The sequence below is a fragment of the Ostrea edulis genome, chromosome 3, assembly GCF_947568905.1.
Source record: "Ostrea edulis chromosome 3, xbOstEdul1.1, whole genome shotgun sequence".
In the NCBI taxonomy this organism is placed as follows: domain Eukaryota; kingdom Metazoa; phylum Mollusca; class Bivalvia; order Ostreida; family Ostreidae; genus Ostrea; species Ostrea edulis.
Genome location: NC_079166.1, coordinates 66,125,906 through 66,152,666, shown reverse-complemented (window position 1 = coordinate 66,152,666; position 26,761 = coordinate 66,125,906). Strand labels below are relative to the sequence as shown.

General features: G+C 34.0%; 1 protein-coding gene across 1 annotated transcript; it reads right to left on the bottom strand.

Annotated features, from left to right (window-relative positions):
* Window positions 1-882: 882 nt before the first annotated feature.
* LOC125677314 (uncharacterized) lies at window positions 883-26,550 on the bottom strand. Its single transcript, XM_056158607.1, has 2 exons — window positions 26,152-26,550; window positions 883-2,064 (listed from the first exon to the last, which is right to left on the bottom strand). The coding sequence occupies exon 2, from the start codon at window positions 2,054-2,056 to the stop codon at window positions 944-946; it is 1,113 nt and encodes a 370-aa protein (XP_056014582.1). The 5' UTR covers window positions 2,057-2,064; window positions 26,152-26,550; the 3' UTR covers window positions 883-943.
* Between the last annotated feature and the right edge of the window lie 211 nt (window positions 26,551-26,761).

The window sequence follows — 26,761 nt, the reverse complement described above, 5'->3', positions numbered from 1 at the left end:
TGGTTAATCTCAGAGTTAGTGCGAGTTTGATGATACAGCCATTGGAGAAACTTGATTGGTCTCATTTTCCCTGTATATCTAGTCAAAGGGAATTCCATTCGTATGTTGATTAGAAGCTTCAAAGGTCGCCAGTCTTGTGGTTTCTTGTAATGCATTAGGGAGTCCATATTGTCCTTCACAATTGCTCATTCTTGTGATGATGAAGCGGAGATACGTAGCTATGATGAATTAGATGCATTTGATCTGGAGTTCATGGAATGTAATATAAAGCAAATTACTTCCTTGATTGCCCCTGTGTATATATACACAAGATGTAAGGTTCAATCAGTTTTACAAAGTAATATTTCTTGGCACTTTGTAATTGGTTTTCCTGTTTGGCTTTATAGACATGAATATCTTTTAAAAGTCGAAGAGAAAAGTGAACAATAACGGATTATACTCCATTTTATGCATTTCTATGATTGTCGCTTCCGAATGTGTAGCTACAGATCCGTAGCTCTCTGGGTCTGTCCCAATATTTTCCACCAATAGCTGTAAATCTATAGCTCTATGGGCCAGTCCCAAATCACAAGTTTTCTATTTCAAAATATTGTACATATCCTACACTTTTCATCCATATCAATGTGTGTGTGCGTGCGTGCATATGCATGCGTGCGCGTGTGTTATTCATTCTTATTTATCACAGGTCGTTCATATTTGTTTTGTTGATGTCTCTTCACAGCGTTTTTAACGTTTTTAGTTTTTAACCATACATGTAAATATTTCATTTTTCAGACTTTTCCTACAAATAACTCCAATGCAGCGTACAGGGCAAACATATCTGTGATCATCTTTGCTGCAAAACCAGCTGATTGGAAAGAAATTGATACTGTTTTGATACGTGTTTTAATTCATACAGACACGGTGGGGGTGATACATTACATGCACAATGTTGATCATGTTTTCACATTAGATGAAACTTAAGAGAGAATTTAATGTTACGACAAGGTGAAATTGTTCGTTTCAACAAAACCCAAACAGTTTGACGAAATTCTTTGATAACCACAAAATACACAAAGGCTTTGCAAGTATAATTAAAGGCTGAGAAGACACTTAAGATCTCCAACCACTTTTGATCTAGATAATCGGGTTGGACCTCAAACGTGAGTCTTGTCCTCAGGGAGTCGAAAGGCACACACAAAAGGAGAAAAATGGCCGACAGAATGCAGCACGTCACTGTCACCCTCTCACTTCTCATGAAAGTTCGTGGATTGAATTTTTTAAGGTAAATCACTCCTCTGTCGTCAGGCACTAAACTGCTCGGTCGCTGATTGGAGTTTGTTCGTCTGAAGCTTGCATGCGATGGACGCCTCCCAAGACTTCGTCGCTTGTCACAAAGTTTTACAATGCACACTGTCGTCATGGCAATGACACATATCGATGGGACAATGAAGGAGAAGAAGCTATCTATTTTCCTCAGTAAATATATGTTCTTAAGATTCTCGGGAATTATGATACAGTTATCAACATGGCGGATCGTTATGACGGCACTCGTCCACGTCAAGTACAGATGGGATACAATCGAAAAGACGCACACTGAAATAATGGTACATTTCGTGCGAAACGGGCTGCATAACACTTTCGCTTTCTTTCGATTAAGAAGAAACAGCGTCCTCTCCATCATCATTAGCACCATCAACCACCACTCCATAAAGGTACTGAGATAATGGAGATAGTAAGTTAACTGACAGATCCCCGCCACGGCGTAGATGTTGTATAATCTTTGTGAAGCCCACGGCACCATCATCTGCACTAGGTACGCAGTATCAACAAACGACAAGGCTACAAAATATAAGCATGTGGACACTCTGTTTAACTCCGAGGAGAGGAAGCTGATGATGATGATTATGTTGAAGCAGACTCCTACTGAAAAAAGTATAGGAATACTGTGTTCATTGAGAATGTAAGCGGCAAAACGTAATCCTTCGGGAATGTTTGGGGTGTCGTAGAAGTCCAAGTTGTCTCCGAAGTCTCTCGTTCTGTTTGCATCGCTGATATTTAAATGTTGACTATCCATTGATCTTCCTACAAAAGTATAAGTAATGTTATGATATATTCTTTTCAAGACTATTTACTATGAAAACGACGGTGAATGTTGAATAGCTTTCACAAATACTGTAACACTGACACTGTACTGAAACACAGTAAAGAACTGAATGAAGATAAATAAAGTGTATTTCAAAAAAACTGAACAACTTTTCCCTAAAATATGCCGTGTTTCTAGGTTTTTAAAAAAAAATAATTTCCAAATTCTGTCGATGAGAGAAGCAGCACATTTGAATTATAAAGTGAATGACAAATAATATCATATGTATCCCATGTTTTTCAAAGCTGCTTATCGTAATATCTTTAATATACAATGTATAGAGCGTGATTGCATTCATATTTAAATGGGGGGGGGGGGGTCGAGAAAAATCTACGTTTTGAATGTTGAGATTGGAATTTTGGATTGTACATTGGACTGAGCATATCATTAGTAGATAATGAAGAAACTTTCTCGATAGGTATTGAAGTATCCTTTGCCTTTGCAAATGTAGAAATCCGGATTAATTTTTACTGTTTGATTGATTGATTTATTGGGATATTAAACGTCCACAGGTATGTGCCATGTTAACATTACATTGAAATTTTTTTTATAATGCTAATTCCCGCCGTTTCCGGGGACTTCCACGTAAATAACATCTGTTTAGATTAGGCTCCGTTTACATTTTCACTGACCGTACGGTCATGAGATGGGTCTTTAAGATAACACCCTAAAGATCCACTGTCTTCAGTTCTAACAGCGAACATTTGACGAAGGAACACCTCGTATTTCAAAGTTATGACAGAGGAGCAACACTCTGTGGGTACTGTTCTACAGAAATCATCCTTTTCGTATTGAAGATGAGTTTTTGGGGTTTTTTTTAAATCCGTATTAGGAACATGCGCTGATATATTAGTATCTCCTACGCAACGAAATGAAATAAATTGATTTCGCATGACCCCCTTTATTTAAGGTCTAGAGTTCATCATCGGGGTGCTAAAATGCATATAAATTCCTTACATTTGTTCTTTATTCGAGTCAGTTGCAAGCGTGTGTGCGTGCGTACGTGCGTGTGTGTGTGTGTGTGTGTGATTCTGTATATGATTAACTTTGGTTTTATTGTTAACAAATGTATTTGGTTTCGTACGCACTCAGCGTGGGTGCATCCCCGATGACTGAAATAATTACAAAATGAATCAAATTAGCCACGTCTCCTGTTTCTATAGTGTGCTGTTAATTTTTCTACTCTTCTCTGGATAATTTTAAATCATTTAGTTAGCGATTAATCCGTAAGCAAGAAGACATTTATTTTAATTTGGAGAACAGTCGATTTTGATAGCTGAAAAAGTAATAAAATCAATAGATCTCATGGGGACAATTAGGTGGAACACTGCACTACACTTTCTGTAGAAATACACAATTCGAAATTCAGTCTTGTTTTATTTCATTCTTGGAAATTCAAATGTTTAGATAAATTGAAAAAAAATTCTAATTAATGAATGGTTATGTTTGGTATTTCCTTTTCAGTAAATATATATTAAAAAAAAAAAAAAAATGAGAGGTGAAAGATAAGGTAGAGAATAATTGGTAAAATATGTTAGAGAGTGATTGATCATATTTATGTTACAAAGTGATACGTGTAGATCAACGATGTGTCACTTATAACCTTAAGTAGATGTAGTAATATATCTACAATTACTTTTTAATCCTTTGGCACACTGATTTTGACTACGGATAACTCCGTTTACCTGGTCAGGATATAGGGCTCACGGCGGGTGTGACCGGTCTACAGGGGATGCTTACTCGTCCTAGGCACCTGATCCCACCTCTGGTGTGTCCAGGGGTCTGTGCTTGCCCAAATATTTATTTTGTATTGCTTATAGGAGTTATGAGATTGATCACTGTTCGTTATCTTCATCTTTCATAAGCATTAGAAAGTTTGAATGCTATTTGCTTATAACTGCAAAGACCGAATCACTGTGTGTTAGGCGTATGAATACTGTCGAGCATGGCGCCTGATAGTATCAATAAATGTTTTTAATTTGACCTAATGTTAGCGGCCTTGTTATTTTAGTATTTACGATTTTCAGAAATTAAAAAAAAAACAATTATAGACTGTTACACATAGTTTTATCTACATATCATTCAAATTTTATTGCAATTGGCTTACACCCAGCTGAGTTAGATAGTTTTGCTGCTGTATTAGGGACCAAAATTAATGAAAAGTGTTACCTAATATAAAGTTTTATTGATCGTTTTAATATATGTTCGAATTGTACAACATTGGTTTGTCAAAAGTTTAGAGCTAATTCGGTATCTACCCCACCCCCCAAAAAATCAGCCAGCCAGCCTAGATGCAGATTTTCGCGATATTATGCACATACACGTTCTTATAAAACTTAATGGCAATCCACCAATAAATGATATAAGCATTCATGAATGAATAATACATGACCCAGGTAGACGACGGACATCTCTGACAGAGAAAAATATCAACTTGTTAAAACGAATTATTTCTTTTACTTTCTTAAAAATGAGTGTATCTAGCTTTCGAATAAGCAGAGAGCTTTCATTTACTGGTATCAGATTTAAAACTTATTTGGAAACATTGAGTCACCATAAAAATAGTAATTGTATCTGAGGCTGGCAATTACTACTCTACACGAATACCAGATGTTTTGCAACTAACTAATCGAAAGACAGAACGGTCGTTGTCATAGCATGCTTGTTGTTTAAGCTTGTTCTTTGTATTATACTATGTATATAATGAATAAAATATTTCTTGAATTAGTTTTTCAACTAACGTTCAATTCAAATGATTCTACGTCAATGTGTTCCATGAATAGTCTGAATATAAAGTTTGCATCACATCAGATTGCAATTGTAGACTCGGGTGTTCACTAATTGAGATTCCATAGACATGGCAACTTGAGAATCAACAGGACAAATTACTCTGATAGAAGTCTACTGTACAGGAATTTGACAATAGGAAGATGAGGTATGCCGGTGATCTTTTTACTCCAGGATAAAACATAGACACAACACGAAGAGCAAGAGATCCTCGGGCCACAACGCTCACCTGAGTCACCTAGGTCCTAGCTGTTGTTCTACAAAGGATCTCTGTCCTCGTTAATCTCATGACAATTTTCACCTCATATTATGACCTCATCCTAACTCCATGGAGTTGTGAATTAACTCAACTTGATGCACAGATTCACACAACACAAGAATGCCTCAGTAACAGTATGACTTGTAAACATGACCTTGCTGTTGTACAGAAGATTTTATTTAGGTATCCCCCCTCCCTATATATTCATATGTTTTGTAAAATTTGATTCCTGATTCTAGCCAAACTTAAACCCAGCATCCACGAAAACAAATTCAGAATTCAGAACGTTTGCTTATCGATGTCATTTAGTATGGCTCTGCCACTCTTGAAAATATTTCTATTCAAATTCCCTACATATAACTTTAATTCCGATTTAAACCACCCCTTGACAATTATGAATCTGCACTACATCAGAATGCTTGCGTATTGATATTTCTAATCAGTGATTTTGATAAGGAAAGTTTAAAAAATTGTAACATATTCCCATGTGATTTGATTTGTAGAAAATTAGATGTGCAGTGCATGAAGATGACTGCATATCAATGATAACAAACATGGCCCTGCTGACCTTATGAATATTTTTATTAGAAATTTTCACAAATATTGCCAAGTAAAAATGTGATTCTTTATTGTGGTCCCACCCTACCCCCGGGACCGTGATTTGAATAAACTGAAATCTATCTACCCTGTTGGTCTTGAGATGAAGATTTCTAAAGATGTTTTCATCAATAGATTACCATATCAAACTTTGTTCCCCTGTTGTGGTCCCATCCTTCCCTGCCATGACTTAAACAAACTTGTATGTACACTAACGGAGGATGCTTGTATATAAATATCATTAACCATGACCCTCTTTCACTTGACATATCCTAACGTAAAACTTGTATCCCCTATTGTAGCCCCAAACTATTCCTGTTGGTCATGGTTTAAATTCAATAACCTAAAACTTAAAAACCTGAGCAATTCTATATCTGAAAGGAATTGTGGCCTTGCCCTTTCACATTTTGATCTCTAAGTCAATTAGGTCTTCCTTATGTTGTACAGAGACCCATCACCTTGAATGTCATTGTACAAGCTTGTAGAAAACTAAAGCTGTCATTTGCAAATCATTTTATGTACCTTGGTCGTTGACCTTTTGACCTCAAAATCAATACAGATATTTTTTTTCAATTCATAGTGAGGTATTGTATGAAATATCATTGCAAAAGCTTAAGGACTTTGAAAGATATAGTCTGGAAACGAAAGTGTGATAGACAGAATGACTGACAGACGGACGGGCAGACCTAAATTGATATCCCCCGCGTTTCGCTAAAACGGGAGACCAAAAAAAAGGGGAAAAAAGAAATAGATTCATCACGTGTGCACGCATGCATAATGTCTGCAAACCCACTCAGAATGAAAAACAACTCACAAGATGTCTGTCAGTTGACAATGAATGAGTTGAAATGACGTCACTGAATGGCATCGTGTGGAAAGTAAAGGACGAAAACGATAGTCATAATGATAGGAACTGACAGAGTTAAATGATTTTCCATATTTCTCTTATTCTAGTTTATGCATTCTTTCTAAATACAGTTTAGCCTGACGTATTTAATATTTCACACATTTTTTCCTCTGCTGTTGAGTGGGATACCTTATCAGGGATGCGAACAAAAACAATATTGACGAGTCGACCAATTATATACATAGAACAGAGCTATTATAAGGAGAGCTATACTCGTCTTCCATGTAAATTTCTATGCCAATCATCTGAAGAGATTCGGAATCTTGGTAGAAATTGACAAACAAGCTTTAGAGACAAGAACCCATTCTTTGTATGTTTATATCCGATAAACCTTAGTCATTATGCTTCATTTATCTTCAATATCCATAAAACCATCTCCAGGTCTGGCATTTCTTATTACCCTCTTCGCTTTTTTATCATCTTTGTGTACAAACTACGGACACTCTATTCCAGATCAATGTGTTTTACAAAATGATCCCGAATTCCTCAGAGTTCCCAAACATATGATTAATTACTTGGAGTAATTTACTTGTCGACAGTGCCATTTGTGCACACTATTAACGTACAATGTAACTGCATGAATGAAGGAAAATTGAATATTTTTTGAACTAACAATTTTAACATCTGGTCATATGCTCAGTTTCTCTTTCTCTAATGGATGTTTTATCAATACCGAACAACCAAGCATTCAAAGGTATTTTTTTCATAACCAAAATAATAATATTAAAACCGAGTAATTGCTGGATGAAGTTGTTTTTTTTATCAGTGTAATCTTGGTTTCAAGATAGTCTTAATCAATAGTTGATATTATATTGCCTATTTTGCTCTCATGGGGCAATATTAGCTATCAGTTTCTAGTATTTCAGGAATATGGAAAGAACTTTTTTTCTGCTGAATTTTCTTCTTTTAAAAAAAAAACTATAGTAGGTCATGATTTCTTTCTTGTTCGATTTCATTATATATCCTTCCATTTGATTGACACGCTTAAGGCATATACATAGCATGATGGTTGTTAAGCGGCACATGAAACTCAAGACATAATTTAGAGATTATTAAATATTTAAAGTCACGATTTTCACTTTTCTGTGGGCAACGCACTTGGAAATAGTCCATAAATTAAATGATGCTGACATCTTGGATACGGAAGCGCCATTCCTGTGGATGTCTTTGATTTTACAGAAATAACAATCTCCATGTCTCATAATTTAACTACAGATGTATATCTGTGAAATGGAAACGTAAAAAAAAAACTTAGGAAATTTCTTTATACACTTTTGCCTTGTGATTTGTTAAACATTATTATTCTAGCAGGCATATTCATTGCCAAAGAAAAGAAAAAAGAAAATCGGTTCCCAATTCAACATTAAATTTTTCGACAACAAAGATAACAAACTTTTAAGGATGATACATGTTTATAGGAGAATGTACATTGTATGTCTGTACATGTTTATAGGAGAATGTACATTGTTTGTCTGTACATGTTTATAGGAGAATGTACATTGTATGTCTGTACATGTTTATAGGAGAATGTACATTGTTTGTCTGTACATGTTAATAGGAGAATGTACATTGTATGTCTGTACATGTTTATAGGAGAATGTACATTGTATGTCTGTACATGTTTATAGGAGAATGTACATTGTATGTCTGTACATGTTTATAGGAGAATGTACATTGTATGTCTGTTAATGTTTATAGGAGAATGTACATTGTATGTCTGTACATGTTTATAGGAGAATGTACATTGTATGTCTGTACATGTTTATTGGAGAATGTAAATTGTATGTCTGTTACATGTTTATAGGAGAATGTACATGGTATGTCTGTTACATGTTTATAGGAGAATGTACATTGTATGTCTGTTAATGTTTACTGAAGAATGTACATTGTATGTCTGTTACATGTTTACAGGAGAATGTACATGGTATGTCTGTACATGTTTATAGGAGAATGTACATTGTATGTCTGTACATGTTTATAGGAGAATGTAAATTGTATGTCTGTTACATGTTTATAGGAGAATGTACATTGTATGTCTGTTACATGTTTATAGGAGAATGTACATTGTATGTCTGTTAATGTTTATAGGAGAATGTACATTGTATGCCTGTTAATGTTTATAGGAGAATGTACATTGTATGTCTGTACATGTTTATAGGAGAATGTACATTGTATGTCTGTACATGTTTATAGGAGAATGTACATTGTATGTCTGTACATGTTTATAGGAGAATGTACATTGTATGTCTGTTAATGTTTATAGGAGAATGTACATTGTATGTCTGTACATGTTTATAGGAGAATGTACATTGTATGTCTGTACATGTTTATAGGAGAATGTACATTGTATGTCTGTACATGTTTATAGGAGAATGTACATTGTATGTCTGTTACATGTTTATAGGAGAATGTACATTGTATGTCTGTACATGTTTATAGGATAATGTACATTGTATGTCTGTACATGTTTATAGGAGAATGTACATTGTATGTCTGTACATGTTTATAGAAGAATGTACATTGAATGTCTGTACATGTTTATAGGAGAATGTACACTGTATGTCTGTTACATGTTTATAGGAGAATGTACATTGTATGTCTGTACATGTTTATAGGAGAATGTACATTGTATGTCTGTTACATGTTTATAGGAGAATGTATATTGTATGTCTGTTACATGTTTATAGGAGAATGTACATTGTTTGTCTGTTAATGTTTATAGGAGAATGTACATTGTATGTCTGTACGTTTACAGGAGAATGTATATTGTATGTCTGTAACATGTTTATAGGAGAATGTACATTGTATGTCTGTACATGTTTATAGGAGAATGTACATTGTATGTCTGCACATGTTTATAGGAGAATGTACATTGTATGTCTGTTAATGTTTATAGGAGAATGTACATTGTATGTCTGTACATGTTTATAGGAGAATGTACATTGTATGTCTGTACATGTTTATAGGAGAATGTACATTGTATGTCTGTACGTTTACAGGAGAATGTACATTGTATGTCTGTACATGTTTATAGGAGAATGTACACTGTATGTCTGTTACATGTTTATAGGAGAATGTACATTGTATGTCTATACATGTTTATAGGAGAATGTACATTGTATGTCAGTACATGTTTATAGGAGAATGTACATTGTATGTCTGTTACATGTTTATAGGAGAATGTACATTGTATGTCTGTACGTTTACAGGAGAATATACATTGTATGTCTGTGAATGTTTATAGGAGTATGTACATTGTATGTCTGTACATGTATACTGGAGAATGTACATTGTATGTATGTTCAAGTTTACTGGAGAATGTACATTGTATGTCTGTACGTTTACAGGAGAATGTACATTGTATGTCTATTACATCAAATGATGTTATCAGCAGATTAAAAAAAATCCAAGAAGGATGAATTGGAAAATTGGTACTTTTTTCCACCCCATACTGAAAGAGTTTGCAGACCCCCAAATTGTAAAAAGTTGACCCATCTTTGTTAGAAAATGCAACGAAAAGGGGATTGAACCCCCCCCCCCCCCCCACTTCCTCCCCGATCCCACTGTCTAGATCCGCCACTGGAGGATGGCTTTATTGATGACGTCAAATACTTCTTGGTATACACAATGGAAAGACTCTTAAAGCTATATATGCCGTATTCTTTGGATATCACCGTAGGAATAAAAAGCATGCATTTTATATCAAGCTATACAAGTTATACACTTTATGCAAATTATGCAATTTAACTCAATCGGATTAAAAAGTAATTAAGTTAATTTCCTATTTAATTATATATTCTCCGAGTCGGATAGTGAACGCCTCATTTCGAAATACTTATGACCACGTGATGTTGTACGCGGGATTTCGAAAGTGAACTACTACAAGGCAGCGTGATAGGGTGTACGGCCTGCAGGCTGTTGATGGGACACATATAGCGATACAGACAGATATGCACTAGAAAATCATCATTTTCTCCTTACATTCAGTAGACCAAGACTCCTTTAATACCGGTATATAATTAGTCGAAATTGTACAATCGTATTATTTGTCATAGTTTATCATACTGGCAAAATTTTCATCAAAGAAAATACTGTTTAATATGGGGAAAATTAAGTCGATCTGTATGGCAGTGCGGCCAGCCAATTCAAGTGAATATTCTTAGAAATGAGAGGCAGTGTTAAAATTTACATACTTTAAAATAAAAGCTACTAATTGACATCCTAACTTTCTTGGAAAGCTACACTTATATTTTCTACGGTTGACTTGAAAAACATTTTTAAATTTGCTAAAAATCTTTTCATCAGAAAAATATGTCATATAGCACGAGTTCCCCCAACTTTTTAAACAAGGTTTGAATGGACTTTATTGGGTTTTTTTAACTAGCCTCTTCCGTTCGGTCGAATTTGGTATAAAATTACATGCCTGAAACTCGTGGAAAAAAAAGAACGTTAGATTAATTATCAATAGGATGGCTCTTGTTTACAATTGGTATAACTTACCAATGACTTCGTGTAAATTACTGCTAGTCATAGCGACTGCTTGAAATCACTGAGTTCCTGTAAATTGACTTCCATGCATTCTTTTGAATCGTATAAAAATCGATGCATCATCGTCAGATTGTGCCAGTGTTTCTTGTTCAATTCATTCACCAAATGTTTTATTAGTGTACTTCTTAAAAGTATTGTTGACATTTCAGCACAGAACAAATACAACTAGTGGGCATATAGCAAATCTCCATGTCTACCAACTCTTCCATATATTTTTGCACATCTTGACAGACGTTCACCTACATGAATTACGGTAAGTGATGCGTGCTTCATGAAAAATATGCCAGTGTGAAGTTTTGATATTCAAACTCCCACGTGTTTTCAATAATGAGATTAATTTCTCATATTTACATTCTATTTTCATTTCTGTAGGAGAATTCCCAGCCATTAAAATAGACGTACTATAGTTATCAAGATTCATACGCACATTGTTCACATTTATGAGGAAATTATCATTTCAAAGATATCGAAGGCAAAAACATTGCAAATGTAAATATAAAATAATATCCACCCAAAAATATATTTTCAAAAATCGAAAAACTTATTAGAATAAAACAAACATCCACAAGAAACATTTTAAAAGGACCTTTGAAAGAATCCACGAAATGCAAAAGGATAATTTGTACCCTCAAGCAGGACCCGGGGTCACCCGAAAGTAGTGAAACAAAAGTAGGAATCGAAATGAATTTATCCCATTCTGTCTGTGGAGCAAGTACTTCCGGTTTGTTGCACCCTTTAGATCCCCCGGGATCACGTGATTAATTAGGGTATAAAAGCAGCGACATCAGAGCTTTTAGTCAGTTCCAGACTGAAGTCGACCAGAGTTAGTCCTGTGTACAGATTAGGTGAGAAATCAAACTTGGTTAACAAGTCTTACGTGCCTGTATAAGGCTTTCGAGACTTTGTTGTTTTTATTACGAAAAGTGTGAATGCTATTTCACTTAGTTAGGAAGCGCACGCGCTCCAGGACTGAATAGGATATTTGTACATATTTTTAATTAAAATACTTGATTGAGAGCTTTGTCATTTATTTCATTATTCCTCAAATTGCTCAGACAGAGCAACCGAATCTTTGAACCCAGAAACGTTACAGTAGTTCTTATATCTCGAAATGAATGCGCGTAATAATAAATACAAGTAAAACTCTTATCTGTTAGAAAAGGGTGAATATGCCTACTTTCTGCATGACTTTGTCATTGTCGAAGCACAAATATTTCGGCAGGTAGACATGCTCCAATTTACATTCTGTTACGAATCCCTTCATCAGATCTCTCTACTTTTCTGTGTTTTTCTTATGTTTATTAATTATTATTATTATTATTATTATCAATCTATATTTCTTTTCCTGACAGAGTCATTTGTTTTCAATGCTTACAGATGTATGAATTTCATCATTATATAAAACCAAAGAAATATGCTTTAGTGGGACTTTATCGATGTAGGGGAATTGTTCCCAACTTGTTGATTATGCAAAGGTTACCCGTGGTCAGAATTATAAAATATTGATCATATAATGGTTACCACTGGTCACCCATTGATATAATGGTAATATAAGGATTATCTCTGGTCGACCTATTGGTGTAAATATCATATTCGGGTTACCTCTGGTCACCTATTGATGTAATTGCCATATAAGGGTTACCTCTGGTCAACCATTGATGGAATATCATATAAGGGTTACCCCTGGTCAACCATTGATGTAATGATCATAAAGGTTTACTTCTTGTCACCATATATTTAACAAGCATATGAAAGTAACCGTTGATCATCCATAGAAGCAATGGTTATAAAAAGGTTACCTCTGGTCACCTATTGATGTAATAATGGTCATACAAGGGAAACCTCTGGTCACCCCAAAGGTAACCCTTACATGACCATTACATCATTGGGTGACCAGAGCTAACCCTTTTATGATATTTACATAAATGGATGACCAGAGTAACCCTTATTATATGACCATTACATCAATGGGTGACCTGAAGTAACCTTATATGATATTTACATCAATGTCACCCATCGATGTAATACCCATTTAAAGGAAACATTTGGTCAATCATAGATGCACTGGTTATAAAACGGTTACCTTTGGTATATACCTTATTGCATACAATGTATAATTTCACATAATAGAAATATGTCGTGATGTAACTGGCATTTCAGTATATGGATGACCTTAGGTCGCCCTTTTTAAAATTCCTATTTCAAATACATAGCCAAGTAACAGATAGAGTGACCACATGACCAATCCTCTTCTATGTCCGAAATCCATACTTCCCGTTATCTCTTATACACATCTTACAGACACGCCTTATCATGTTATAATTTCTATTTACAACAATTCTAATTACAAAGTCAGAACATAACGTAATTTAGACGAAATACCCATGGATCATCTGTATGTGAATTTGGACAACCCTTACTTAAGGTTTCATGAAAATATACCCAGTAGATAAAAAAAAATACAAACACATAAAAGTAAAAAAGCTCATTTCATTCTTTGGCTCAGGTGAGATATACATTTCACCTTGACACTGTTGTAGCATCATAAAATATAATCCATATTAACATAATTTAATTTTCATGTCTGAAATCCGAAGGTGACCAGAGATCAATCCCCCTCTTTCCAGGTGCAACATTATCTTATAATTACCTGTAAATAAATTGAAAAGAAATAGATAAATACATGGATGATATCCCAAGTTCATTTCACTTTCACTGTATTGTATTTATTATAAGCTAGGTTTATATCACATTCTCGCATTTGGGAAAATTTGGAGGGTGTAAATAACAGTGAATTATCACGTTCAAAATTATACCACTTTTCGCTTTGAAATGATGACATGTAAATGATCAATAATGACTTGTTCAATATCCATTTTCCTTTGGTGGTGTGCATTACACATTGTCTGCATTGTACTTTCACTTTTGAGTGGGACTATTTTTATAGCGTAGTAAACTGTGTAGAAAATAGGGTGACCCGGGTCATACTAAAATGGGGAGACCCTGGGTCTTACCTTAGGGTACGAATTATCCTTCTGCCTATGAAGTCTTAACCCTGATATATTCTTAAATGAGGGAAAGTGGTGAATTAATGTTACAGTTTGTTTACATATTTCTCCCAGGTACTAATCCTCTTTGGTCCCATGTATGACTGTATCGATAACAAATCTTAGCTGTATATCCGGAGCCTATCTCATATCTTGTTTTCAGACACCATTTTGGTGTTTAATGCTTTGGTACAGGTACTATGATTAACCATGACAATGTTGATTTGTCAGATAACAATGTTGATTTGTCAGATAGCTACATGTATGTTGACTTGTCAGATAGCTAAGTTGACTTGTCAGATAGCTATGTTGACTTGTCATATAACTAAGTTGACTTGTCAGAAAACAATGTTGACTTCTCAAATAACAATGTTGACTTCTCAGATAGCTATGTTGACTTGTCAGATAATAATGTTGATTTGTCAGATAACTATGTTGACTTGTCAGATAACTATGTTGCCTTGTCACACAACAATGTTGACTTCTCAGATAACTATGTTGATTTGTCAGATAACTATGTTGACTTGTCAGATAACTAAGTTGACTTGTCAGAAAACAATGTTGACTTCTCAAATAACAATGTTGACTTCTCAGATAGCTATGTTGACTTGCCAGATAATAATGTTGATTTGTCAGATAACTATGTTGACTTGTCAGATAACTATGTTGACTAGTCAGATAGCTATGTTGACTTGTCATATAGCTATGTTGACTTTTCAGATAACTATGTTGAGTGGTTAAATAGCTTTATTATATTATTGAATAATTCCTAGCTCTCTAATTGGCTGAAATCCAACAATGTAGAGATCATACTACGTTATGTTTACCTGCACGTGACCTTCCAGGTGATCATAAGGAATTATTTGTTCACATAGGACCAAAGATAGACCTTCCAGGTGAACATAAGGAATTATTTTTTTCCAAATAGGACCAAAAATAGGTCGTTGAAACTTACAATTCAAGCAAAGAACAATCTTGAAGGGTTTTTTAATCATAGAATAAAACATATATTGTTGTTTTGGGGTCAATACGATGATTTAGCCACCTTCGAAGTACAATATTCACCTCGCCCTTCGGGCTAGGTGAATATTGTACTCCTCAGGTGTCTTGACCTCAAAAACAGCAATAATTGTATAATGTTGATTTGTCAGACAGCTATGTTGACTTGTCAAATAACTATATTGACTTGTCAGATAACTATGTTGACTTGTCAGATAACTTTGTTGACTTGTCAGATAACTATGTTGACTTGTTGAATAGCTATGTTGATTTGTCAGATAACAATGTTGACGTCTCAGATAACTATGTTGATTTGTCAGATAACTATGTTGACTTGTCAGATAACTATGTTGACTTGTCAGATAACTATGTTGACTTGTCAGATAGCTATGTTGACTTGTCATATAGCTATGTTGACTTGTCATATAGCTATGTTGACTTGTCAGATAACTATGTTGACTTGTCAGATAACTATGTTGACATGTCAGATTACAATATTGACTTGTCAGATAAATATATTGATTTCTCAGATAACTATGTTGACTTGTCAGATAACTATGTTATCTGTCAGATAACAATGTTGACATGTCAGATTACAATATTGACTTGTCAGATAAATATGTTGATTTGTCATATAGCTATGTTGACTTGTCATATAGCTATGTTGATTTGTCAGATAACTATGTTGTCTTTTCAGATAACAATGTTGACATGTCAGATTACAATATTGATTTGTCAGATAACTATGTTGACTTGTCAGATAACTATGTTGACTTGTTGAATAGCTATGTTGATCTGTCAGATAGCTAAGTTGACAATGTTTACTTGTCAGATAACAATATTAACTTGTCAGACAACAATATTGACTTGTCAGATTACAATATTGACTTGTCAGATAACAATGTTGACTTGCTAGATTACAATATTGACTTGTCAGATAACAATGTTGACTTGTCAGATAACAATGTTGACTTGTCAGATAACAATGTTGACTTTAACATTGAATTTTTATATCTTCCTGAAAGAATTTTGAATCCAATGGAAAATATAATTTCAAATTGGAAAATTAAAATTCCAATGGGATTTTGAAAATATTTTCTGGATTTTGTAATAATCTTACATTTTCAAAGAAAACCATATCTTTATTTACCGAGATACTATATCATTCACCTGTCATATTGATTTGTGACAAATGTAGTTTCGAAGTTATACATAACAAATTCTGTGCCTTGTTATTCTATAGTTAGCACCTTTCCTTTTACTGAGAATGAAAGGATTGGTGCTGTTAAATTTTCTACTAGGATTTGACAAATGTCACCTTGAACGTCTTATACACAATTAATCGTATCGCCTTACAATGTACCAAATATCTTATTTCAGGGGGAGGCCGTGAACAACCTTTTTTCTAATCAAAACCAATCTGACTAAAGTACAGTCCGTAGGTCTGTACTTTAGTCAGATTTTATTAAAACAATATTGGAAAGATGGTCATTTCATGTTTTTTATTCAAACTGTGATACGGATTAATGAAGTCACATGACTATAAAATGGACCGTGTTTGCTGTAGTCCTTTCTTTTTTAATTTGTCATATACATATACTAAAAATTCAAAATTCTTTTCCGTAGTATGATGAAGCTAATTTTAGGGGCAGATAGGTAGATCCGAACATTCTTTCGCCTCATTTATGTTCATTTTGAAGAATGATACATGAATTGCAGTTTTAACATAACATGGACCTTAAGAAAATAAAGGCCCAAAATACGTTCGTGTAATGGTAAAAGCACAGAATACTCTTAACTGAATTGTATTCGTGAAAAGCTGTATCGACAGTTCTGAAATTATGCAAAAAGGTTACAGATGCAGAGGCGGATTTCGGAAATTGTCAAGGGGGCGGGGTGCAATCCAAATTTGCACCTTTTTCGCTCCAGTTGGATGATAGTTGTTGAGGACCACCAAAATGGTAAAGAAAATAATACATGGTCAATTCAGTTTGAACTATTCAAACAAAGGGAGTTTGCAAACCCACAAAAACCTCTAGATCCGCCACTGCAAGTGTTAGTTCTGATCGTAAAGCCAAACAGTCGCCATGCTATCTTTTTACCAAGTGAATCACAAAACTGAGTGATGTCAGTATTCATCTGATGCAACGGTGTATTCATACTCAGATTATTCTTGTATTCAACATATGAGTTAGAAACATTTTACTCACCGACGCCTACAAATATCTGCAAAATTTAAGAGTAATTTAAATGAAGAGGTCTGGAGAAATATTGCTGAGGAAAATGGTTGGCAGATTAAAATTCTACATGGTTTTAGTACATACACGTTGATACTGTTAAAATACTTGACACTGAACCCCTTGAATATCACAACATTAACATTATTAAAGGACAGACAACTCTTGTTACAACACCAACACTATAAAGAACAGATAACTCTTGTCACTACCCTAACATTATAAAGGACACATAACTCTTGTCACTACACTAACATTATAAAAGATAGATAACTCTTGTCACTACACTAACATTATAAAGGACAGACAACTCTTGTCACTACATTAACATTATAAAAGATAGATAACTCTTGTCACTAAGATAATAAAGGACAGATAACTCTTGTCACTACACTAACATTATAAAGGACAGATAACTCTTGTCACTACACTAACATTATAAAGGACAGACAACTCTTGTCACTACACTAACATTATAAAGGACACATAACTCTTGTCACTACACTAACATTATAAAATATAGATAACTCTTGTCACTAGGATCATAAAGGACAGATAACTCGTGTCACTAACATTATAAAGGACAGATAACTCTTGTCATTACACTAACATTCTAAAGGACAGATAACTCTTGTCACTACACATGTAGTTTTCTGGACTTTTTCCTATAATGCCTTAACTTAGGAATCTAAAATTTGATTTTTGGCTATCGAATGAATAGATACCCATTAACTTCACTTTCGCTTCAGTTGAATCATTCTAATTGTGTAAAACTTAATATCATGGTTGACTGAATTAATTCTTGTACTCTCTCTCTCTCTCTCTCTAGTTCTCTGTATTTTTATTGTGTGAGAGTTATCGAATTTAAGTTACAACAATAAATGTAGTAGAGTTTGTCTGGTTCAGCCATCTGTTTACAAGAGATCGATATTATAATGGATCATTGTATTAAAAAGTAATATCCGCCGTCCAAAAATATCCGATTATAAATTTATTTCGACTCTTTCTTCATCTATACATGTGTCACGTGGCGACATAAACGCGGATAAAAAGTTGTGAATACTGAAGACGCTAGCTAGAAGCAAAAAGTATTCTTTATTGTTCAGAATACTGGAGGTGAGTTTGTTCCTGACACTGTGATAAGACTCGAGGATGAGGACAAGAATGAAGATTTGTTTGATGCGGCGATAAAGAAATCTTTATAAGCAGATGATCGTTGACATGTTTCGAATAAATGCAGAAAGCGATACAACTGAAATTTTAAGACCGTACATGGTTCCGGCAGCATATACATGTATAAACTTATCCAGGGCCGTAAGTAGGGTTCTAAATCAGGGGAGGCAGGGGATTGGGGGCCGCCGATTGACTTTACGACTGAAAATGACACTTTTTAAATCCCAATTTATCATGTTTGTGTTTCATTTGTACTATGTAAAGAATCGTAATATGGTGTCAAAGACAAAGGTGCTTGTCTTCATTTTAAACATATATCCTATAATATAACATTTATATAATTTTATTTTCTTTTTTGCCAAAAAATCAGACGAGGCAGTTGCCTCGTCTGCCTCATCGGCAGTTACGGCCCTGTTATCTAATTCTATTTTTATATATATATATATATATATATATATATATATATATATATATATATATTTATCATTATTTATTCAATTTTTCATTATGTATAAACTTTTGACGTAAGATATTAATGCAGATTATTACGCAATCCAATCGATTTGACTTGGAACTGACAGGGATCATGCACTGCTATGTGATACTTACAAAACGTTTGTTGTTACGCGATCCTACTCTTATACTGAATGGATGCATAATACAGAGACCTGTGAAATAAACGCATATTTCACTATTTCATTCCCAAATGGAAACTTCATTAGACCGGCTATAAATGCTTTCATTCATTTTTTAGTGTAACATAACGTGACCGCAATTTTTTTTTAAAACGACAAACATCTATTACTTCCATCCTTATTGGTTAATAAAGAAGGAAAGTCGCCTTTTATACACCAATACTCTTCTTACGTGAGATAAAATCGATATTTCCTATTAACTTTGACACAAAAATATTTCTCCCGTTGCTTGCAATGGATGGAGATTATTAGGAAAATATAAACGAGGACATAATTGCTTTTTATCCCATTAGTTACTGGTCATTTACGTCCATTGATCATTAAATCGAATTTCTTTTAACCCTTATTAAATCTCAGTAGGGACCATCAAGGAGGCATACAATGATAATCTATGAATAACGAACTCCATGGATGAAAACGTTTTCACTTCCACCTTAGTAGCAACATATCTAACTCTACCCGTACAAGAAAACACAAGATGCATCTACGTCTGCACTATGGAACCATTACAATATATGAATATGGTGGAATCAAAAGCATTATTGTGGAAAGATGGAAAGGTTAATCCTCGATCCTAAATTTCCGTTCTCGTACATGTAGTTTGTTTAAAAAAAATGTCAATCTATATACTTACTTATTTTTATAACTGTGTAGGTTACAGACATTGGAGTATGTTAAATTATACACATGATACAAACAGAATTGACAATTGATACACGTTCCGCTGATTTTAATTACACATGTAAAAAAAAAAATGTATAGATCAGAAGAAGGAAAACCAATTTGGTGACTCTACAGTCATGCACAATGCGTTAGGTTCATAAGAAATGAACAACTGACATTTGATACAACAGGGGGGTCTTACTCCTCCTAGGCACCTGTCCTACCTCTGGTATATCCAGGGGTCCGTGTTTGCACTCCTCTAAGTTTTATATTCTACATGGTATTTATGAGATTGATCACTGTTCGTTGTCTTCCCTTTTGCATACATGTAATACAGGCAACCTTTCTGTCAGGTGTGGTACGATAAAGATCCCTCCCTGCTCAAAGGCCGTAAACGCCGAGCATAGGCATAAATTGTGCATCCCTTCACCGGCAATGCTGACGTCTCCTTCTCGAGCGGGACGTTAAACAATATACAATCAATCAATCAATGGCATACACGGGACAAAAATTATGAACCATATTTCACCAATTGATTTTGGCATTGTCCAAATGACTTTGGTATAGGAACAAGGCGAATCCACAAGGAACTATTTTCAAGCGTATGAACATCAGGAGTTTATTCACCCGTGATACTCACTTTGTTGACATGACTTAAGGTAGGAGGATCGCAAAATAATCTCTCTCATGACCAACCGACCCCAGTGTCAAGAATGAAGATCTACGATGTAAGCAACCATCTTACAACCTTATGACAGATTTAATCAAAGGTACAGGAAATTATCTCAGAAAACAAATAAACTTTGAAGTAGCAAAACTCTCTCAAAATTGAAAAAATCGATCTTAACATACCTAGGACACACAAGTTTGTGTAGTATATTTACAAATCAACAAAGTATCTTGATCACTGTTCTTTATCTTCATCTTTTATATATATATATATATATATATATATATATATATATATATATATATATATATATATATATATATATGATATCTGTTGTGATCATTATTTCCAGTATTATATTACTTGGTTTGTGTACGTGTAAAAATGTGTTAAGCCAGACGGATACCTACAAAATAGACAACCAACTTTCTCAAATTACATGTAGACTAGCTGCAGAACTGTAGCTCTCTGGAAAAAATATTGTGACGGAACAGAGAGCTACAGATCCACCCCTTATAAAAACCTTCAATTTACGGCGCACAAAAAGCTGCGCACGGTTGAGGCCTGATATCGTTGTATTCTTGTGTTGTTGTCTCATACATTTGATTAAAAAAATTCCTAAGAGATTTTCCTACTATACTTATGTCCAAACACACCTTCAAATATTCTTTAAAGCCCCATACGACCCAAAATCTCCCAGCTTTTGATGATTTCATTCGTTGACATAGCTATGTTAGGTAGCCAGTCAATCGAATCTCGATTCATTTCCATACTTGCACACAAACGTCTAGATGTGAACTAATATCCCTACAAATACTTTAGCTAAATTTTTTGAATAATATATCATCCCAGTTCCGTTAAATGATTATTATTCAAATACATGTATCTAAACTCACGGCAATGCGGCTTTAATTAGTCTGGTCTGGTCTCCATCCCTACCACACGAGTGTTAAGGACCATAATGGGCTTCTGTAGCATTTTCATTAATCAAGAGCTTATTTTACCTTAAGAAAAACTGTATTTTTTAATTCTATTATTTATTCGTGTTGATAATAATTGAAGAGCAAATACATAACTTATAACGATTTTTATGAATATATATCAATAGCAACAGGCTACCTAACATGGCTACGTCAAGAAACGAAATTATTTGAAGCTCTGAGTTTTCGGGTCGTATGAGGCTTTAATGAATATTTGAAGGTATGTTTAGAAACAAGTATAATAGGAAAATATGTTAAGAATTTTTTTAAATATTAATTCTATGAGACAGCAACACAAGAATACAACGATATCAGGTCTCAACCGTGCACAGCTTTTTGTGCGCCGTAAATCGAAGGTTTTTATAAGTGGTGGATCTGTAGCTCTCTGTTCCGTCACAATATTTTTTTCAGAGAGCTACAGTTCTGCAGCTACCTGTAGACCAGTGACCACAAAGAAGATAGTATAAGATTTGACATTATGCCAGACAAGTGCATAAAGATAAACAAATCAGTTATTTGTTGTTATTATATATAAAGAATAACAAGAATAACTCATGAAATTAATCCAAAAAACCTTAAAAACAAAAACAAAGAAACAAAAAAAAAAAACAAAGAAACAAAAAAAAACAAAAAACAACAGCAAAAAAGAAGCCCCAAGCCTATTCCCCCCCCCCCCCCCTACAAATCCTGCTAGTGTAGATAAGAAGAGTCACAAAATAGTTAGATGGACAAGACATCCGAAATTTAATTGAACAACTTGTTATTTAAAAGAGTCAACGTAGAAAAAAATATCTACTAGTCAGATGCGTGTGACGGATGGAATGACAGACACTCAGAGAAGAACATGGGTAAATGAGTAGAGATCGCTTTAATCTACCAAAATGTTAGTTAATCACTCAAGAAATTTCGAAAGACGATTTGTCACACACGAGAAGTTGATTTTATATCCGCTACGGTATTTCTGCGCATCGAAAATTCAATAGACAAAACTCTGATCATATTATAAAGAATTGACACGCAGACGGATCAGATTTTCTTGATTAAGAAATTTAATCAATCAATGTAATGATGAAAAGTAAAAGTAGAAAAATTACCAGTACGAGCTAAGAGATTTTATCCCATTGGATTAAAATCTGCAATGCATATTTTTCAAATATTGATATAGTAAAATAAACCATTAGGAAGCCAAGTAATTGCATGTTGTACACTTTTATCAACCATTTCGACCTTGCTATTTTGAGGCTGATATCAACTTTCACTTTCATATCAACTGCAAACTCCTTTGAGAAAGCACAAGAAAAAATGCCCAGTTGGTTTACTGTGTACTCCTTACGTCCCGTGTCGCAACAGACCTTGGCATGTTAAACACCCCCCAGCTACGGCCCTGCACGCTTAGTATAGGTCTAAATTTGCGGTACTTTACTTACACCTGGTAACATCTTAATATAGGTCAAATATTCTTGAAGGGAAGTAAAACAAACATTGTCATTTTAATTACGACACAATATTGTATCTCATTCATAGAGATCTCAAAAGTGTACTGAGGCAGCTGAGCATGACACAGAATCATCTCTCTAATGGCATAACACACACGTCTGGTCACCTCCCTGGGTGAAGGCGATGCCTCCTTAATTTCATGTCGAGAAGTAACTTTCCAATTCGTATTATGTCTGTCCCCTTAACCTCTAACTTGTGTAAGGAGAATTCACTTTCAAATATTCTTCTGTTTACGGGGCACCAACTCACACCTAAAAACTTTATTATTTCTAATCATATTTTCATCTGGTGGAAGCTATTGATATTGACGTAATCTAGATGCATTTTATGGATTCTTAAGGTACAAAAAGTATTAGAAAAGTAAGCTACTGCTGACTATAGTTAACTATGATAAATCAAAGTACTGAGTATATTTACTGTAGTTAATCAAAGTAAGAATTACTGTACTGTAGTTAATGAAATGTTGTACTGTAATTAATCAAAGAATGAAAGACCGTACTGTAGTTAATAAAAGTAAGAATGATTGTACTGTACTTAATAAAAGTTAAAGACCGTACTGTAGTTAATGAAAGTATGAAAGACCGTACTGTAGTTAATAAAAGAATGAAAGGCCGTACTGTAGTTAATAAAAGTAAGAATGATTGTACTGTAGTCAATAAAAGTTAAAGACCGTACTGTAGTTAATAAAAGAACGAAAGACCGTACTGTAGTTAATCAAAGTAAGAATGATTGTACTGTAGTTAATAAAAGTAAGAGCGATTGTACTGTAGTTAATCAAAGAATGAAAGACCGTACTGTAGTTAATAAAAGTTAAAGAATGTACTGTAGTTAATGAAAGTAAGAAAGAATGTACTGTAGTTAATGAAAGTAAGAAAGGATGTACTGTAGTTAATGAAAGTAAGAGTGATTGTACTGTAGTTAACGAAAGTAATAAAGGATGTACTGTAGTTAATGAAAGTAAGAAAGGATGTACTGTAGTTAATCAAAGTAAGAAAGAATGTACTGTAGTTAATGAAAGTAAGAAAGGATGTACTGTAGTTAATGAAAGTAAGAGTGATTGTACTGTAGTTAATGAAAGTAAGAAAGGATGTACTGTAGTTAATGAAAGTAAGAAAGGATGTACTGTAGTTAATCAAAGTAAGAAAGAATGTACTGTAGTTAATGAAAGTAAGAAAGGATGTACTGTAGTTAATGAAAGTAAGAGTGATTGTACTGTAGTTAATGAAAGTAAGAAAGGATGTACTGTAGTTAATGAAAGTAAGAAAGGATGTACTGTAGTTAATGAAAGTAAGAAAGGATGTACTGTAGTTAATGAAAGTAAGAAAGGATGTACTGTAGTTAATGAAAGTAAGAAAGGATGTACTGTAGTTAATGAAAGTAAGAAAGGATGTACTGTAGTTAATGAAAGTATGTATGAACGTTTGTAGTGTACTTGTAGTGTTACAAAATTGCACAGACTTTAGGATGATTGTTTTGTTGAAGATTTTCTCTTTGGTAGTAAGGTAAATTATCATATCAACAGTATTTCAAAGTATAAATCCTATCACCAGCAAGAAGAAAAGAACCAAAGTTAATTCTACAATAAGTATTTTTACGATAGAATTAAATCAAGATGTTTTTAGTCCGGGAAAAAAATGACGAAGGGCAACGTTTGAAGTTGAAGATATATATATAAAAATATGAAAAGAAAACACAGAAATCCTCCGTAAAGCTTTAGCGCTTTCATTACATCTTCAGAAGCTTTACAAAAATGTGTATATATATATATATATATATATATATATATATATGTATATATGATTTAAAAGAATAAAATCCAAAATGGTCACATAATAATCAACGATCAGTTCCTCCTATTACTTTTGCCTTACGGCTCTTCAGGCAGTTTGTCTTCAATGTTTCAGTTTCATATATATATATATATATATATATATATATATATATATATATATATTACCGTTTTCTATTCGCTCATTCCACGAAAATGAAATTCTTCATAGCATTTATCTTCTTTACAGTAAAGGCATTTACAAAACAAAAATACAGTTTTAAAACTTATTTTCAACAGATTTTTTGATTGCGCTACATGTTTTTGTAACCTGTACAGGCAAAATATTGGATGATACGCAAGAAATTCTCAAAATTCGTTTCTTAATCATTTCTCACCCCTTTTCGAGTAAAATATATTGATTATTTACATAATTACGGTACCCATTCGGTTCAAGATGCTAAAACAATCAATTACACAGAACTAGAAAATGTGCTTTACTGTTTACATGTAATTAATATAGATGTATTCAGATTACATGATATATTTCACTGTCAGAGAACATAAATTCAGCCCTCTAACGGCTACCAGCTACGACACATTTGTGACACAACTCCTACAGATACAGATAAGAAATATTATATCTGTGAATATTGTATATCATATACATATATTTCACAAATATCTCTGGAGAGGACTGAAAGTAATATGAGACGGTTTATCATACAAATGTACGTAAAGCAGAGAGACAATGGCAATATCGCAGATCACTGTATTCCCTGGGCGTCGTAGCATTTTAAAATTATCAGATTGTTTAACAAAACCGCCAACTTCAAATGATGCGTAACTTGTCTATCAAATCAGAAATACAGTTCAAAGACAATGAGCTTGAATCTCTGAGAAAGGAAATGGTACTGTGGCATTTGATAAAAGCGGGGCTACAACTTTTAAAACGCAATGGAAAGATTTCAATATTCATATACAAGTAAAGAGCATAGACGATAAAGGAGAACAATTGTTCATTTATTTCATTTGGGTAGAAGCTGATGTTTGCATAACTAATATTGGTAATGATTTTTCATCCATTACATGAAGGTATATATCAAACTTCAAATAATAACCAAATACCTCCTAATTTCCAAATAGGAAAAATGTGTAAAAAAGTATGTCTAGTTATATATTGAATAAAGAAAACTTACTTTAATTCTCCATTAAGTTTCCAGTTCCAAATGACACGGTCTTAATTTCCCTCAAATCACAGTGAGACTGTGAGGCGTGTAAGTAGCGCAGGATACAACTACACGATTTTATGTACATGATCTAAATCGATTGCAGGGTAATATTGCCGCTAGAAGTTCTAAGCATGTATAGTGCTGACAGTTGTGTTGGACTAATAAACACTTCCTACAAACTAATGAAAGAAACAATGTCCATACTGTCACGGGTCTTATCGTCAAACACCATTTTAGGTTTCAGTAGACGGATAAATGAGGTTAGGGCGGGGAAAATTTGCTTATAGTAACAGTGGGATTTTGTTTTTGCTTTTTTTTTCATTATTATGGTTTTTTTTAGCTTTATTCATTTTTGCCATGAGTAACAAACTACATTGTACCTCTACAAGTTGGATATTGACGCGAACGGGTCGTCGTGGGATGAAATAAGTTACCCGGAGGAAACCAACGCATCAGAATGGGCGACTACATTGTTTTACTACCCTCTCACATACTCATGAACGCGTTACATTTGTAAACAACTTCTTAAAAAATGCAATACGTCTATTTCATCACGGCTGGGAATTCCGACAGGAAT